The sequence below is a fragment of the Pseudophryne corroboree genome, chromosome 3 (assembly GCF_028390025.1).
Source record: "Pseudophryne corroboree isolate aPseCor3 chromosome 3, aPseCor3.hap2, whole genome shotgun sequence".
NCBI lineage: Eukaryota > Metazoa > Chordata > Amphibia > Anura > Myobatrachidae > Pseudophryne > Pseudophryne corroboree.
Window position 1 is genome coordinate 86,350,694 of NC_086446.1, and position 18,145 is coordinate 86,368,838.

The window sequence follows — 18,145 nt, forward strand, 5'->3', positions numbered from 1 at the left end:
GAGAGATAGACAGTGACATCCTGACACCTTATAGGAACCTGACACACACAATGACACAGTCATCACCCAGATACCTCGGCTGGTGTTAATGTATAATGCCCCATTCCCAGCAGTCACCTCTCCAGTCATCACCCAGACACCTCCCCTGGTGTTACTGTATAATGTCCCATTCCCAGCAGTCACCTCTCCAGTCATCACCCAGACACCTCCCCTGGTGTTACTGTATAATGCCCCATTCCCAGCAGTCACCACCCAGACACCTCCCCTGGTGTTACTGTATAATGCCCCATTCCCAGCAGTCACCTCTCCAGTCATCACCCAGACGCCTCCCCTGGTGTTACTGTATAATGACCCATTCCCAGCAGTCACCTCTCCAGTCATCACCCAGACACCTCCCCTGGTGTTACTGTATAATGTCCCATTCCCAGCAGTCAGCTCTCCAGTCATCACCCAGACACCTCCCCTGGTGTTACTGTATAAATGCCCCATTCCCAGCAGTCACCTCTCCAGTCATCACCCAGATACCTCGGCTGGTGTTACTGTATAATGCCCCATTCCCAGCAGTCACCTCTCCAGTCATCACCCAGACACCTCCCCTGGTGTTACTGTATAATGTCCCATTCCCAGCAGTCACCTCTCCAGTCAGCAGCTGAATGATCTTGTTGGTGAGTTCCAGGATCTTCTGCTCATTGTCTCTCTCATGTATCAGTGAGTGAGGTGGAGGCACCGTGATGGGGCTCTGGGTCCTGATCAGTCCTCCTGACACACGGGGATGGCTGCTGGGGGTCTCCCACTCAGCAGATTTCTTTTTCTCTACAGTGTAAACCTGTGCATAGGGGGAGACACCAAATGTCACTGCATACACTTCCAGATCACCTCATTACTCTGGTCATGTCCCTGTACTATTACTATAGATAAGTGATGTCACTATGACACTTCCAGACCACCTCACCTCCCCAGTCAGCAGGTAGATAATCTCCAGGGTGAGATTTAGTATCCTCCCAGTCATGTGACTCCTGTCCTTGTCCATCCTCAGTGAGAATACAGAACGTGTGTAATAAAGACTCTGGTTCCTCACAGCTGAACTGCCTAAGAATAAATATAATACATATAACACACATCCCAGATAACACGTGTAACATAGAAATGTAACAATGAGTGACTAGTAAGTCTCTTCTTTCTCCTCAGCCATACAGCCCTGGTCAGTGTCTGTCAGAGATTCCTGTGACACAACCCATAAGGCTCCTCAGAGGTCATCACACAGCCCTATACAGCATAATGTTACACCACTGCTCCTCTCCTGGACAGGGTCTTATGTCAAGATGCTATTTGCACAATTAGGAATAAGTTACACCGGACAGATCTGGGTTTTTTTTTTTTATTATTATTTTATTTGCATTACAGCTTCACTCTAGAAACAGACAATGTCAGACCCATAATTACATAGGCTATATATGGCACTATTCACGCTGGGCCTGATTCAGGTGCGGTTGCTCTAGTGGTGATGTCGCAGAGATCTTCTGGGCTCAGCGACGGAGCTGCGACTGCGGTCTACGCAACCTCATGGGTTACTCAGGCGGGCCGACGGTGTCGCAGGTGATCTGCTGCTGCATATATATAAATTTATACATATAATAAGATTTTACTCACCGGTAAATCTATTTCTCGTAGTCCGTAGTGGATGCTGGGGACTCCGTAAGGACCATGGGGAATAGACAGGCTCTGCAGGAGACAGGGCACTCTAAGAAAGAATTAGGACTACTGGTGTGCTCTGGCTCCTCCCTCTATGCCCCTCCTCCAGACCTCAGTTAAGGAAACTGTGCCCGGAAGAGCTGACATTACAAGGAAAGGATTTTGGAATCCAGGGTAAGATTCATACCAGCCACACCGTATAACTTGTGATAACATACCCAGTCAACAGTATGAACAACAGAGCATCAACAAACGGATGCCAACATAACATAACCCTTAATTAAGCAATAACTATATACAAGTATTGCAGAAGAAGTCCGCACTTGGGACGGGCGCCCAGCATCCACTACGGACTATGAGAAATAGATTTACCGGTGAGTAAAATCTTATTTTCTCTAACGTCCTAGTGGATGCTGGGGACTCCGTAAGGACCATGGGGATTATACCAAAGCTCCCAAACGGGCGGGAGAGTGCGGATGACTCTGCAGCACCGAATGGGCAAACTCAAGGTCCTCCTCAGCCAGGGTATCAAACTTGTAGAACTTTGCAAATGTGTTTGAACCCGACCAAGTAGCAGCTCGGCAATGCTGTAATGCCGAGACCGCTCGGGCAGCCGCCCAAGAAGAGCCCACCTTCCTTGTGGAATGGTCTTTCACTGATTTTGGATGCGGTAATCCAGCCGCAGAATGAGCTTGCTGAATCGTGTTACAGATCCAGCGAGCAATAGTTTGCTTTGAAGCAGGAGCACCCAGCTTGTTGGATGCATACAGGATAAACAGCGAGTCAGTTTTCCTGACTCCAGCCGTTCTGGTTACATAAATCTTCAAAGCCCTGACTACATCTTGCAACTTGGAATCCTCCAAGTCACGAGTAGCCGCAGGCAACACAATAGGTTGGTTCAAATGAAAAGATGACACCACCTTCGGCAGAAATTGCGGACGAGTCCGTAATTCTGCCCTCTCCATATGGAAAACCAGATAGGGGCTTTTACATGACAAAGCCGCCAATTCTGACACACGCCTAGCCGAAGCTAAGGCCAATAGCATGACCACTTTCCACGTGAGATACTTTAGCTCCACGATCTTAAGTGGCTCAAACCAGTGAGATTTCAGGAAACTCAACACCACGTTAAGATCCCACGGTGCCACAAAAGGGGGCTGAATATGCAGCACTCCCTTAACAAACGTCTGAACACCAGGAAGTGAAGCCAGTTCCTTTTGAAAGAAAATGGATAGGGCCGAAATCTGTACCTTTATGGACCCTAATTTTAAGCCCATAGTCACTCCTGACTGTAGGAAGTGCAGGAACCGGCCCAGCTGGAATTCCTCTGTAGGGGCCTTCCTGGCCTCACACCAAGCAACATATTTTCGCCATATACGGTGATAATGTTTTGCTGTCACGTCCTTCCTAGCCTTTATCAGCGTAGGAATAACTTCATCCGGAATGCCTTTTTCCGCTAGGATCCGGCGTTCAACCGCCATGCCGTCAAACGCAGCCGCGGTAAGTCTTGGAACAGACAGGGCCCTTGTTGCAACAGATCCTGTCTGAGAGGCAGAGGCCATGGGTCCTCTGTGAGCATTTCTTGCAGTTCCGGGTACCAAGTCCTTCTTGGCCAATCCGGAACAATGAGTATTGTTCTCACTCCTCCTTTTCTTACGATTCTCAGTACTCTGGGTATGAGAGGAAGAGGAGGAAACACATAGACCGACTGGAACACCCACGGTGTTACTAGTGCGTCTACAGCTACTAGCCTGAGGGTCTCTTGACCTGGCGCAATACCTTTGTAGCTTTTTGTTGAGGCGGGATGCCATCATGTCCACCTGTGGCAGTTCCCATCGATTTGTAATCTGTGTGAAGACTTCTTGATGAAGTCCCCACTCTCCCGGGTGGAGGTCGTGCCTGCTGAGGAAGTCTGCTTCCCAGTTGTCCACTCCCGGAATGAACACTGCTGACAGTGCTTGCACGCGATTCTCCGCCCAACGAAGAATTCTGGTGGCTTCCGCCATCGCCACCCTGCTTCTTGTGCCGCCCTGGCGGTTTACATGAGCCACTGTGGTGATGTTGTCTGACTGAATCAGCACCGGTTGGTTGCGAAGCAGAGGCTCCGCTTGACTCAGGGCGTTGTATATGGCCCTTAGTTCCAGGATATTGATGTGCAGACAAGTCTCCTGACTTGACCACAGCCCTTGGAAGTTTCTTCTCTGAGTGACTGCCCCCCATCCTCGGAGGCTTGCATCCGTGGTCACCAGGACCCAGTCCTGTATGCCGAACCTGCGGCCCTCGAGAAGGTGAGCACTCTGCAGCCACCACAGAAGAGACACCCTGGCCCTGGTGGATAGGGTGATCAGCCGATGCATCTGAAGATGCGATCCGGACCACTTGTCCAACAGGTCCCACTGAAAGTTCCTCGCATGGAACCTGCCGAAGGGAATGGCTTCGTATGACGCCACCACCTTTCCCAGGACTCGCGTGCATTGATGCACCGACACCTGTTTTGGTTTTAAGAGGTCTCTGACCAGAGTCACGAGCTCCTGAGCCTTCTCCGCCGGGAGAAACACCTTCTTCTGGTCCGTGTCCAGAATCATGCCCAGGAAGGGCAGACGCGTCGTAGGAATCAGCTGCGACTTTGGAATATTCAGAATCCAGCCATGCTGTTGCAACACTTCCTGAGAGTGTGCTACGCTGATCAGCAACTGCTCTCTGGACCTCGCCTTTATGAGGAGATCGTCCAAGTATGGGATAATTGTGACTCCTTGCTTTCGTAGGAGCACCATCATTTCCGCCATTACCTTGGTAAATATTCTCGGTGCCGTGGACAGACCAAACGGCAACGTCTGGAATTGGTAATGGCAGTCCTGTACCACAAATCTGAGGTACTCCTGATGAGGTGGATAAATGGGGACATGCAGGTAATCATCCTTTATGTCCAGAGACACCATAAAATCCCCCCCTTCCAGGCTTGCAATTACCGCTCTGAGCGATTCCATCTTGAACTTGAACCTTTTCAGGTAAATGTTCAGGGATTTTAAATTCAATATGGGTCTGACCGAACCGTCCGGTTTCGGTACCACAAACATTGTGGAATAGTAACCCCTTCTCTGTTGAAGGAGGGGAACCTTTACCACCACCTGCTGGAGATATAATTTGTGAATTGCCGCTAACACTACCTCCCTTTCTATGGGGGAAGCTGGCAGGGCCGATTTGAGGAAGCGGTGAGGGGGCATCACTTCGAATTCCAGCTTGTATCCCTGAGACACAATATGTATAGCCCAGGGATCCACCTGTGAGCGAACCCACTGGTGGATTTTGTGGAAGCCGGGGAGGATTTCTGTTCCTGGGAACTAGCTGTATTGTGCAGCTTCTTTCCTCTACCCCTGCCTCTGGCAAGAAAGGACGCACCTCTGACTTTCTTGCCTTTGTGTGATCGAAAGGACTGCATTTGGTAATACGGTGCTTTCTTAGGCTGTGAGGGAATATATGGCAAAAAAATTGACTTCCCAGCCGTAGCTGTGGAAACTAGGTCCGAGAGACCGTCCCCAAACAATTCCTCACCCTTATAAGGTAAAACCTCCATGTGCTTTTTTGAGTCGGCATCACCTGTCCATTGCCGAGTCCACAAGACCCTTCTGGCAGAAATCGACATTGCATTTATTCTAGAGCCCAGTAGGCAAATGTCCCTCTGGGCATCCCTAATATATAGGACAGCGTCCTTTATATGCCCCAGGGTCAGTATTATAGTATCCTTGTCCAAGGTATCCAGTTCCTCAGACAGAGTATCTGTCCATGTCGCTACAGCACTACACATCCAGGCCGACGCAATTGCCGGCCTCAGCATGGTACCGGAATGTGTATAAACAGACTTCAGGATACCTTCCTGCTTCCTATCTGCAGTATCCTTTAGGGAGGCCGTATCCTGTGACGGCAGGGCCACCTTCTTAGATAAGCGTGTCAAAGCTTTGTCTACTCTAGGGGAGGATTCCCAGCGTATCCTGTCCGTTGGTGGGAAAGGATACGCCATAAGCAACCGTTTGGGAATCTGCACTTTCCTATCAGGAGAATCCCAAGCTTTTTCACATAACTCATTTAACTCATGTGAAGGGGGGAAAGTCACTTCTTGCCTTTTTTCCCCAAACATATAAACCCTCTTGTCAGGGACAGGGTTTACCTCTGAAATGTGCAATACATCCTTCATTGCTATAATCATGTAGCGGATGGCTTTAGCCATTTTAGGCTGCAACTTTGCATCATCGCCATCGACACTGGAGTCAGAGTCCGTGTCAACAATCTGGGATAGTGGGCGCTTCTGAGACCCTGACGGCCTCTGCGCTGTAGGATCAGGCATGGGTTGAGACCCTGACTGTCCCAAGGCTTCAGCTTTATCCAACCTTTTATGCAAGGAGTTTACATTATCATTTAACACCTTCCACATGTCCATCCAATCAGGTGTCGGCGCCGTCGGCGGAGACACAACATTCAACTGCACCTGCTCTGCTTCCACATAGCCTTCCTCGTCAAACATGTCGACACAATTGTACCGACACACCACACACACACGGGATGCTCTATTTGAGGACAGAACCCCCACAAGGCCTTTTGGAGAGACAGAGAGAGAGAGTATGCCAGCACACACCCCAGCGCTATATAATCCAGGAATTACACAGTAACTTAGTGTTTACCCAGTAGCTGCTGTATTAGTGAATTTGCGCTAAATTTATGTGCCCCCCCTCTCTTTTTACCCTCTTTCTACCGTGATTCTGCTGGGGAGAGCCTGGGGAGCTTCCTCTCAGCGGAGCTGTGGAGAGAAAATGGCGCTGGTGAGTGCTGAGGTAGAAGCCCCGCCCCCCTCAGCGGCGGGCTTCTGTCCCACGATTTTGTGAAAAATAATGGCGGGGGCTCATGCATATATACAGTGCCCAGCTGTATATATGCTCTATTTTGCCAGGAGGTACTCAATTGCTGCCCAGGGCGCCCCCCCCTGCACCCTACAGTGACCGGAGTGTGTGGATTAGTGTGGGAGCAATGGCGCACAGCTGCAGTGCTGTGCGCTACCTCATATGAAGACAGGAGTCTTCTGCCGCCGATTTTGATGTCTTCTTGCTTCACTCGCCGGCTTCTGTCTTCTGGCTCTGCGAGGGGGACGGCGGCGCGGCTCCGGGAACGGACGACCAAGGGTGAGTTCCTGTGTTCGATCCCTCTGGAGCTAATGGTGTCCAGTAGCCTAAGAAGCGCAACCTATCCGCAGTTAGTAGGTTTGCTTCTCTCCCCTCAGTCCCACGTAGCAGAGAGTCTTTTGCCAGCAGATCTCTCTGAAAATAAAAAACCTAACAAAATACTTTCTTATTAGCAAGCTCAGGAGAGCTCACTAAAATGCACCCAGCTCCGTCCGGGCACAGATTCTAACTGAGGTCTGGAGGAGGGGCATAGAGGGAGGAGCCAGTGCACACCAGTAGTCCTAATTCTTTCTTAGAGTGCCCTGTCTCCTGCGGAGCCCATCTATTCCCCATGGTCCTTACGGAGTCCCCAGCATCCACTAGGACGTTAGAGAAATATATATATATTTATGTGGCTCCCTCTCTTCTTCCATACACACACCCCACAGTCTGTCTCTCCCCAATGACTCCATGCTGCATTCCCTGCTCCCTCACCCCATCCCACAGGCCTGTATTCCCTCACCAGTCCACTCTTACCCCGGGGGGAGAGACTCACTTTTGCCGCAGTGTCCAGACCCGAACACCGCACAGCAGGTATACGGCCCTCACAACCCCTCAGAAGAGGCCGGCGCAGGGCACAGGAATCCTGACCAGCGGAGTCACTTTGTGTGAAAGGTTCCTGTCACTCTGAGGCTAGACCCACACCGTTAACAGCTCGCTGCCCTATTTAGACAAGATGGCTCACATACTAAGCGGCATATCCTTGGGGCCCGGTACAGGTGTCCCCTTTGACCCCCCACCCTATCGCCGGCCCTGCAGGTGCCTCCTGCTGCATTACCACATGTTGGCTCTATCCGACCACATCTGAATCACCCTCTATTTCCTGGAGACACAGTTATTACATACATGCATGCATACATAAACACATGCAAATAACATCCATGCGTAAATACATACAGAATCAGTGAGCAACGGTGCATACAGGTTCGAGTGACCGTAACCGAAAGTGGCGTTGAGCGCGCGCACACAAGGGCGCACATGAGGACGGAGCAGCAAGGTGCTAGAGCCGCGAGCCGGCAGCCAGCGGTGGAAGAGAGCCAGCGGTGGAAGAGAGCCAGCGGTGGAAGAGAGCCAGCGGTGGAAGAGAGCCTGCGGTGGAAGAGAGCCTGCGGTGGAAGAGAGCCTGCGGTGGAAGAGAGCCAGCGGCCAGAGGGAGAACAACTTCTGTGCACAGATCAGTGGAGCAGGATCCAGATAAGTATTAACTTTTCCTATTAGCTTTTCCCACTGTGTTGTATAATTGATTGTCTTCCTTTGTCCATTACTGTAGTTTATTGTTAATCCCCTGTATTTGTACTAAATTTATCCTTATCCTATCCATTTATTTTTATTTATTTATTGTCCCTTATTACTTTATTTTATTTATTTATTGTCCTTTATTGTTCCTTGTATATTCCTTATATATTGATTGTCCCCCTCTTTCTGATTTTCTGAAGGTAACAGGGACTTAACACTAATTGAAAAATGGGGGTGGCCGAGATTGGGAATCTCACTCAGTGCGTGTCGTGCAGGATGTATGCGCACCTAGAACAACAGTCTGAGTGTGGGTACATCTGTGCGAGATGTGAGTGAACGGCTGCCCTGGAATCCCAGGTAACTAATCTAGAGGGGACCGTTATGCGACTGAGGAGCATTCACAATCTCAAGCAAAGTTTAGATAGAACGTTGGAGGAGTTGCAGGGGGGAACACTGGTAGACGAGGATGATCAGGTAGACATCTGGGTCACGGTTAGAAAAAAAAAGAAGGGGGAGATCTGCTCAGTATGATATTATAGGTATTACGGAAACATGGTGGGACGACTCTCACGACTGGGTTGCGAATTTGGAGGGATATTCTCTTTTCAGGAGGGACAGGGTTACCAAAAGGGGAGGAGGGCTATGTCTCTTTGTTAAACCATCTCTAAAACCAAACTTAATAGAGGGTATTTTCGAGGGGGGCAGGAGATAACGTGGAGTCGCTATGGGTTGAGATCACAAGTGGGGGCATTGAAGCAAAGAAACTAGTCATTGGCACGTGCTACAAGCAACCAGATATTAGTTTACACGATGAGGAACAATTCTTACACCAAACTGAAAAAGCTGCTGGAATGGGGGACATCCTAGTGTTAGGGGATTTTAACTATCCTGATATAAATTGGAGTAACGATTCATGTGTAAAAACTAGGAGCAGCAGGTTCTTAAATACATTAAAGGCTCAATACTTGACTCAATTAGTCAAGGTTCCAACTAGAGGTAAAACTATTCTGGACTTAGTTATTGCAAATAATGTGGACATTATATCAAACACTAAAGTTGGGGAGACCATGGGAAACAGTGACCACTATATGATCACATTCGACATCAGTTTCAGGAAACATAGCTATAAGGGTTCAACCAAAACATTTAACTTTAGAAAAGCTAACTTCAATATGCTGAGACAGGCACTAAACGACATTGACTGGGAAGTTTTGTTTCATGGTAAAGACAGAAATGTGGGATGCTTTAAAAGGGTTGCTTGATAGCAATATTCACAAATTCATTCCCATGAGCAGTAAACAAAGGAGTACTAAACACAAGCCTATGTGGCTTAATAAGGAGGTCAGAGAAGCAATGGCTAAAAAGAGGCGTGCTTTCAATACATTTAAATGTAATGGAAGGGAGGAGTCATTCCAGCATTACAAGGAATGCAATAACAAATGCAAAAAATTAATAAGGGCAGCTAAAATTGTAAATGAAAGGCAAATCGCTATAGAGAATAAAAGAAAGTCTAAAAAGTTTTATAAATACATAAACAGTAAAAGGTTAAAGAAGGAGAATGTAGGCCCATTAAAAGATGAATTGGGAGTTTTGATAAACGATGATAAAATAAAGCGGAAACACTGAACAATTTCTTTTCCTCGGTATTCACCAGGGAGGATCAGTCGGTGAGAGTAGTGCATAACGATAGTGAAAGTAATGACTCTTGGCTGGATGCTAGTTTAAGTGAGGAAGTTGTCCTGTACAGACTAAGCAAAATAAAGATTAATAAATCACCAGGCCCAGATGGTTTTCATCCGAGGGTTATTATGGAGCTTAGGTCACAGTTAGCAAAACCCCTATACTTGATTTTCCATAGTTCAATCAGATCAGGCAGGATACCTAAGGATTGGCGCATAGCGGAGGTAGTGCCTTTATTTAAAAAGGGAACTAAAAATAATCCTGGTAACTATAGACCAGTTAGCTTAACCTCTATAGTGGGTAAAATATTGGACGGTATCTTCTGGGATAGCATAGAGGATTATCTGCAGGTTAAGAAGATTATTAGCAAAAGTCAGCATGGGTTTGTAAGGGACAGATCATGTCAACCTAACTTAAGTAGCTTCTACGAGGAAATGAGCGGAAATCTTGATCAGGGAAAAGTAGTGGATGTGGTGTATTTAGATTTTGCAAAAGCCTTCGATACAGTGCCTCACAGGAGACTGATCATCAAATTAAGGGAACTTGGTGTAGGATATACTATTTGTACATGGATAGGTAATTGGCTGGATAACAGAGTACAACGAGTAGTAATCAACTAAATGTTTTCCAGCTGGGCATCAGTAGTCAGCGGAATACCACAAGGGTCTGTACTTGGCCCGCTACTGTTCAATATATTTATCAATGATCTAGGAATAGGCCTGGAAAGCACAGTGTAAATCTTTGCGGATAATACTAAGCTGTGTAAAATAATTAATTCAGATAGCGATGTGGAGTCTCTACAAAATGACTTATTTAAACTTGAAGCCTGGGCGTCTAAATGGGGAATGAGGTTCAATATAGAAAAATGCTAAATTATGCATTTTGGGACACAAAACACATAAGCATCGTACACTCTAAATGGGGAAATTATAGGGGTAACTGTGCTGAAAAAAGATTTGGGGGTGCTCATAAATAATAGGCTGAATAACAGTACACAATGTCAAAATGCTGCAAAAAAGGCAAGTAAAGTGCTCGCATGCATACAACGGGGCATTGAGACAAGGGACGAGGATGTAATCCTGCCACTGTACAAATCATTGGTACGTCCACACCTTGAAAATTGTGTTCAATTTTGGGCACCATATTATAAAAAAAGATATCGGGGAACTAGAAAGGGTTCAAAGGTGGGCTACTAAATTGATTAAAGGGCTAGAGACACTAGTGTACAAGGAAAGGCTTACTAAGTTAAATATGTATACACTCGAAAAGCGGCGACTAAGAGGTGACATTATTAATATTTTCAAATATGAAAAGTGTCATTACAAGGAGTTAGCAGGGGATTTGTTTATTAAAAGAACTCTGTATATGTTACGTTCTTTGTGCTCCGAACGAATGATGTGGAGTGGTAAGTCCTGAGCACAAGAACGTGATGCTGAAATGATGACTAGGTATAAATAAAAACCCCTAGCAACCTAACTCGGTTGTGTCACCCGCGTGGTCCGTCTACGCCTGCAAGACTATGTGTTCTTGGGCTCACGACAGCCACGTTTGAAGGGCGGATTAGGTCTGCCCAACACCGATGCCCCCCGGTCTTAGTATGAGACAAGGCATAAACGGAGACGGGATGATAACAAGGGGACCTCTAAACACGAAAATTTAGCTAGGGGCTACTTCAGAACAACAAACTAATAGTATGTGCGGCACGGCCGCCAAAGGGAAAGGAAACCAAGGTACGCTATCCAAACCCTACACGGCACCGCCGTATACCAGGAAGGACAGCTATGGCGGAACACCTCAGCAAAAACACCAAAAGGAACAAGAATAAACGGAATTCCACGGCCAAGGCCGCAAGGCGCGACTGAAGGCCGCTACTCACAACACCGGGAACAACCGTAAGCGAACCGGAATCTTCGGATCTCTAAAGCAGGAGACGACCGGCAGGAAGGCAGGGAGAAGGGCAAGGATTGGCTTTCGAGACCAGGAGTCAGGACCACCGGAACAAGATGACTGGACTACAGAACACCGGACAGGGAATCTTCTCCAGAGCAGGAACAGCTCATAGGAAGCTATCACTGGCGTCTGTGTAATGCACTGAGACAGAATATAACAGGGAGCCCTCCAATAGCTGCAGAGAACCTAATTAGTGATGTCGTGCAGCTGCCTTGCTGCACGACTCAGAGCTAAACAGGTGTACTTGATTTGCATGGCAACGGGGAACGCGGTCCGCCTGTGGCGTCCCCGTTGCCATGGACCCGGCGGCTCGGCGCGCACGGCGTCCTAGCGTTGCCAGGGACACGGCGGTTCAGCGCGCCCGGCGTCCCAGCGTTGCCAGGCGCCCGGCAGCTCAGCGCGCACGGCATCCTGGCATTGCTAGGCGCCGTGCGGGGAAACAGGGAGGCGCGGCGGCCGTGACTGTTACTCGGTGAGAGCCGCCGCGCCTAACAGTATAGGACACATGGGCACTCGCTGAGGCTAGAGGAGAGAAAATTCCGTACACAACATAGGAAAGGGTTCTTCACGGTAAGGGCAATAAAAATTTGGAACTCCCTGCCGGAGAAGGTAGTAATGGCGGACTCTGCTAATGCATTTAAAAACCGATTGGACAAATTTCTAACTGGAAAAAGTATCTAGAGTTATAGCATTTAACATATGGACATTTATCTGGGAATTGTAAGAATCATTGTTGTCAATTGGTATTAGACCATTACTTCAGCAGGTGCATTATAATGATCACAAAATACAGTTTGAACCCAATGGGCATTTTGCCTCTTTTCAACCTCACTAACTATGTAACTATGGGGCAGATTTATTAAGCCTGGTGAAGTGTAAAGTGGAAGGTGATAAAGCACCAGCCAATCAGCTCCTAACTGTCATTTTCAAACCCAGCCTGTAACATGGAAGTTGGGAGCTGATTGGCTGGTGCTTTATCACCTTCCACTTTATCACTTCACCAGGCATAATAAATCTGCCCCTATGTAACTAGGGCCCTCATTCCGAGTTGATCGCAGGGTAGCTGTTTTTAGCTGCCATGCGATCAGATAGTCGCTGCCTATGGGGGAGTGTATTTGTGCATAGCAAGGCTGCGTTCGCTTGTGCAGTCGAGCTATGCAAAAATATTTTGTGCAGTTTAGGAGTAGGTCTGGACTTACTTACCCACTGCGATCACTTCAGCATGTCAGGTCCCGGAATTGACGTCAGACATCAGCCTTCCAAACGCCTAGACACACCTGCGTTGGACTCACCACTCCCCGAAAACGGTCAGTTGACGCCCAGATTTGCCTTCTGCCTGTCAATCTTCCTGCGTTCGCCGCTGCGAAGACTTTCTTCGTAGTTCTTGTCATTGCCCAGTTTTGTCGGTCGCTCGTCTGTGACTTTATGCCCCTATGTAATCCTTCCCCGGTGTACATCCCTGTGTATGAATGTGCAAGGACTGAGACGCCCACTTTCCGTGTTTTCATCAGCCCTACGGCAGGCACAGGCTTTCCACCTGAGTGAGGCCTCCATAGTGATCGATTAAGCAACTGAATACGCAAACACTTCCGCACTACACCCGGGACATTCCCATTACCCGCCCATAAAACGGACCATCTCCTCCCAGTCACAGTCTGGGGACGCCCAGCACTTTCCAGGACATCTCTGATTCTGTGCGTCCCAATCACGGCAGCGCCTCTCTGCGTAACACATGCGCCATATAGGGATTGGTGCTCAGCATCGGCATCAAGCCCAATGAGTGAGGGAAGGCTAAACAAGAGAATATAAAGAGGCGGGATGACACCCCCAAATGCAGAGAGAGCAGAGACTGAGGGGTATACGGTCGTTAGGTTGACACAGCTTAGGTCGACAGTCATTAGGTCGACCACTGAAGGTCGACATGCATTAGGTCGACATGGTCAATAGGCCAACATGTACTAGGTCGACAGGTCAAAAGGTCGGCATGAGTTTTTCACCTTTTTTTGGATTTTTTCATACTTAACGATCCACGTGGACTACGATTGGAATGGTAACCTGTGCCGAGCGCAGCGGTAGCAGAGTGAGGGACCTTGCCCGAAGCATGGCGAGCGAAGCGAGCCATGCGAGTGGACACGGTGCAATAATTGGGGTTCCCCGTCACTTTATGAAGAAAATTACACCAAAAAAAAGTAAAAAAAAAAAAAAAACAACATGTCGACCTTTTGACATGTCGACCTTTTGACATGTCGACCTAATGACCATGTCGACCTAATGACCATGTCGACCTAAGTTGTGTCTACCCAACGACCCATACCCGACTGAGGGAAGGATGCCATCACTGACATATACAGACAAAACAGGCAATCTTTCCCATCCAGTCCTCAGTAAGGCCCAAATTTAGTTCCCTGGTCAGGGATCATCCTTCTCTCCAACACAAAGCATGGGAAGGCAATCTACTGCTGTCTGCAAGTCACTAGTATTACACCAGTGTTCCTCTAATAGACAGCAAAGCCTGGACCATCCGCACAGCAAGGTCCACAGGGGAATAAGTGAAGTGGTGGAAACAGGGAACCAGAGGTAGAAAACAATTTAAGCTGCAGAGAAAGTAAAAACAATTAGAAACAAAAATTGTTTCCATAGTTTATCATCTGCCGGCGGGTTCCCGTTTTCATAGATGTTATCACCAAGGAACTGGACTCGTATCAGCCACAAAATCTAGGAGGAGCGAGCACCTAAGATCTAACAAAGGGTAGAAACCTGAGCCGTGACAGAGATAAAAGGATGGGAAGGAAGGCTGGGAATGCAGCACTATAGCCAAGAGCAATGTGTAATAGGGAAGCAGCAATAGGAAGGTAAGTGGCTACAGGAATCCTACCTATAACTATACACAGACACAAGGTGGCAGCAGAGACCATCAGAGCAGTGACAATACTCAGACCAGTAGCAGCACTAGATACATAAACACAGCGCATACCCACCAGGCAGGCCCTCTCCCGTCAGGAACAGGCAATCTTGCTGAGACAGCCAGCGCATTTCGTGTTGGGAAGGCACCTCTGATAATCTCATAATGATATGGGGTCCATCGATGCCAGCACCAATTAGAACGCTGGTATACAGGCAGTGATATACATTCTCAGAACAGACAGCTTCATTATTATCATGTATACTGTACATACCCAATAATTTGGTCCCATTCTGCTCTTCCTCAGGTACGGCAGGAGGTCTCCAATGAGGGTCTATATGCTGCAATATCGGGACACAACAAACAATATGTAAATACAACTGGCTTTATGGATACAGACAAATAGGACTCTTCACTAAGGGGTCAACTCAATTAGCCGTGAGGGGCAGGAGTTGCCAATGTAATTGAGTGGAAATGCCACCAACATCACCTCTTGCAGCCTGATCCCACTCTATGGGCGGTATTCAAATGATATATCACGCCCAATCTCCTTTCTAAAGTAATCCCCATAGTAATCAGGTTTAGATGGGTAAAGGGATGGGTGCCCTGAAATGATACCACGCCCGTTAGCAGAAACAGAACGGGTGTGGAAGATAGTGAAAAGAATTGAATACCGTCCATGTGTAGATTTTTGTATGGGGTCCTATGGGCCTGTGAACATAAATTCAGGAGTCCATACCATAGGCGCTGCATACTGCCGCACTTCCTCCCGCCATGAAGGACACGCGGGCAACAGAACTAACCCCTATGAAAGTATGTCACAGCAATCCCAGTCTCGCTGATTGGTTTGCTTCCCGCTGGGGATGAGATGAGGTGATGTTGCCGAGCCTTCTGCACATCCACGCCACTGTGTCAGCAATGCTTGCACCTAATTGAATAGACCCCATAATTTAATGTCTGACTGCTGATTTCATACATATAGAGGTCAGAGCAAATGCCGGCCTATGGTCACCATAACACATACTGTTGAGTGCCCCCATACACCCCCATTACTGCCTCACCAAAGGAGCTTACACTCCATTAAGTCAAATGTGCATGAGGCACAGCCCAGGCCTCGTTATAAACTGACCCAGTGATCGGATTACCTTTGTGAGAGGAAACAGAGAGGGGCCCAGATGTGACAGGATCCAATTATCTGCCCCACGAGGAAAGAAAATACCGGAATCTCTGGGTGAAGAGTCAATGGACCACAACAAAATGGCCGCCTGACTCTATGTACTGTAGTTATGGAGTTTTATTGGCGCCGCACATTTTTCTCCCCCTAGTGACAGGACAGCCTAGGACGTAAGGCTTACAAGGGAATAAGCTGTAAGTACCCTCTATCTGCAGCTGCTGCCGAGGGCCGTCAGGGGTATACGGTAGTATTATAGGAGTCCACCAACATGGCCGCCGCTCTGTACTGGTGACAGTCATTATCCTCCCTTACAGATATCCTCCTAGGGCTGCACTGCTATCCGATGCTCGTTATGTGACGCTAGCCACGGGTTAAGGCAGATGCTGTGTAACAGATAAATCTTATTATTTATTACTGTCCTGTCCTGTAATGTGCACAGTAGGTATGGAGGTGTGTATGCTGGGCATTATGGGTATTGTGTGTGTTCGCGCGCGCGCTGGCCACTATTAATGGAGGGGAGGGGAGATATGGAATGGGATTGCTGTGTACTATGAGTATGTTGGCCATGGGGGATATGTGTATGCTGGGCACTGTGTGTATAGGGGTTGTGTGTATGTGGGGCAGGGTGGATTTGAGGGGTATGTGTATGCTGGGCACTATGGATAAGGGTGTGTGTGTTCTGGGTACCATGGGTATAGGGTGTGTGCGTATACAGGGGCGTATCTAGAGAGAAGGGGACCTGTGTGCAGTCTCTGGGTGTGGGCCCCCTCCTCTCCCGTCCCGTAGCCGGCAGCAGCGCAGTTTGCTCACTGTCTGAGCGCTTGAGACTCTAGCACAGTGCCAGAGTCTACAGCGCATGCGCAAGTCTCCGAAAAAATGGCACGGCTGCCATTTTTTCGGAGACCTGCGCATGCGCTGTAGTCTCTGGCATTGTGTGTGTGAGTCTCTAGTGCAGGGGTGTAGCGAGGGTGACCCCAAAGGAGCGCGAGCTCCGGGCACTGAAAAAGTTAGAGGGCGCGCTGCCGCCACCTGAGCCACAGTCTCTCGCTCCACCTGCTTTACTGTGGGACACTGTACAGGCAGAGAAGGAGAAGCAGAGAGGCGCACACTGACTCGAGACTAGGTAGGGAACAGGGCAGGCCAGAAGCGACAGCAGGACACACTAGCACATGCTGGAGCTCTGCCACCCTCTCTATATGTCTCACTGTCTACTTGTAGCTGTGCAGCAGGGTTATTTCTGTCCTGCAGCACCACCCCCCGCTTCTGCAGCACCTCTCTCTGACCCGGCTGCTACAGCACCTCTCTCTTCCCCAGCTGCTGCTGCTGTTGCAGCACTTCTCTGCTTTAGAAGCTGCAGAGTAATAAGTGAATAACGGATAATACTGTGCAGTGTAATCTGAACTGGTACTATTCTGTGGCCATGCTCCTTCCCCCACAAAGCTACGCCCCCATTTGTTTGTTGTGCACCTTTGCACGCATAGTCCAAATTTTGGTCATGGGGGCGCCCAAAGGAAACTTTCGCACTGAGCTCCACAAGGTCTAGAACTGGCCCTGTCACCAATTTAGGATTTCTCTAACGTCCTAGTGGATGCTGGGAACTCCGTAAGGACCATGGGGAATAGCGGGCTCCGCAGGAGACTGGGCACTCTAAAGAAAGATTTAGTACTATCTGGTGTGCACTGGCTCCTCCCTCTATGCCCCTCCTCCAGACCTCAGTTAGAATCTGTGCCCGGACAGAGCTGGGTGCTTTTCGTGAGCTCTCCTGAGCTTGCTATTAAGAAAGTATTTTAGTTTAGGTTTTTTTTATTTTCAGAGAGCTTCTGCTGGCAACAGACTCTCTGCTACGTGGGACTGAGGGGAGAGAAGCACCCCTACTAACTGCGGCTAGGTTGCGCTTCTTAGGCTACTGGACACCATTAGCTCCAGAGGGATCGAACACAGGACCTGACCTTGTCGTCCGTTCCCGGAGCCGCGCCGCCGTCCCCCTCGCAGAGCCAGAAGACAGAAGCGGAGAAGACATCGAAATCGGAGGCAGAAGACTCCTGTCTTCACATGAGGTAGCGCACAGCACTGCAGCTGTGCGCCATTGCGCCCACACTAACCCACACACTCCGGTCACTGTAGGGTGCAGGGCGCAGGGGGGGGGGCGCCCTGGGCAGCAATTGATACCTCCTGGCGAAAACTGCATATAGACAGTGGGACACTGTTATATGTATGAGCCCCCGCCATTTATTTTACAGAAAATTGCGGGACAGAAGCCCGCCGCTGAGGGGGCGGGGCCTTCGTCCTCAGCACTCACCA

The 18,145-nt window shown here is 48.7% G+C and overlaps 1 protein-coding gene across 1 annotated transcript in view; it reads right to left on the reverse strand.

The window, feature by feature from the left end:
- LOC135057194 (oocyte zinc finger protein XlCOF7.1-like) overlaps nucleotides 1-18,145 on the reverse strand; it is a 192,283-nt gene that overhangs the window by 23,762 nt on the left and 150,376 nt on the right. Inside the window, exons 7-10 of the mRNA XM_063963090.1 lie at nucleotides 15,816-15,941; nucleotides 14,945-15,011; nucleotides 953-1,089; nucleotides 635-826 (exon numbers count right to left, since the gene is read on the reverse strand). Coding sequence (XP_063819160.1) covers nucleotides 635-826; nucleotides 953-1,089; nucleotides 14,945-15,011; nucleotides 15,816-15,941 — 522 coding nt within the window. The remainder of the gene's footprint in view (nucleotides 1-634; nucleotides 827-952; nucleotides 1,090-14,944; nucleotides 15,012-15,815; nucleotides 15,942-18,145) is intronic.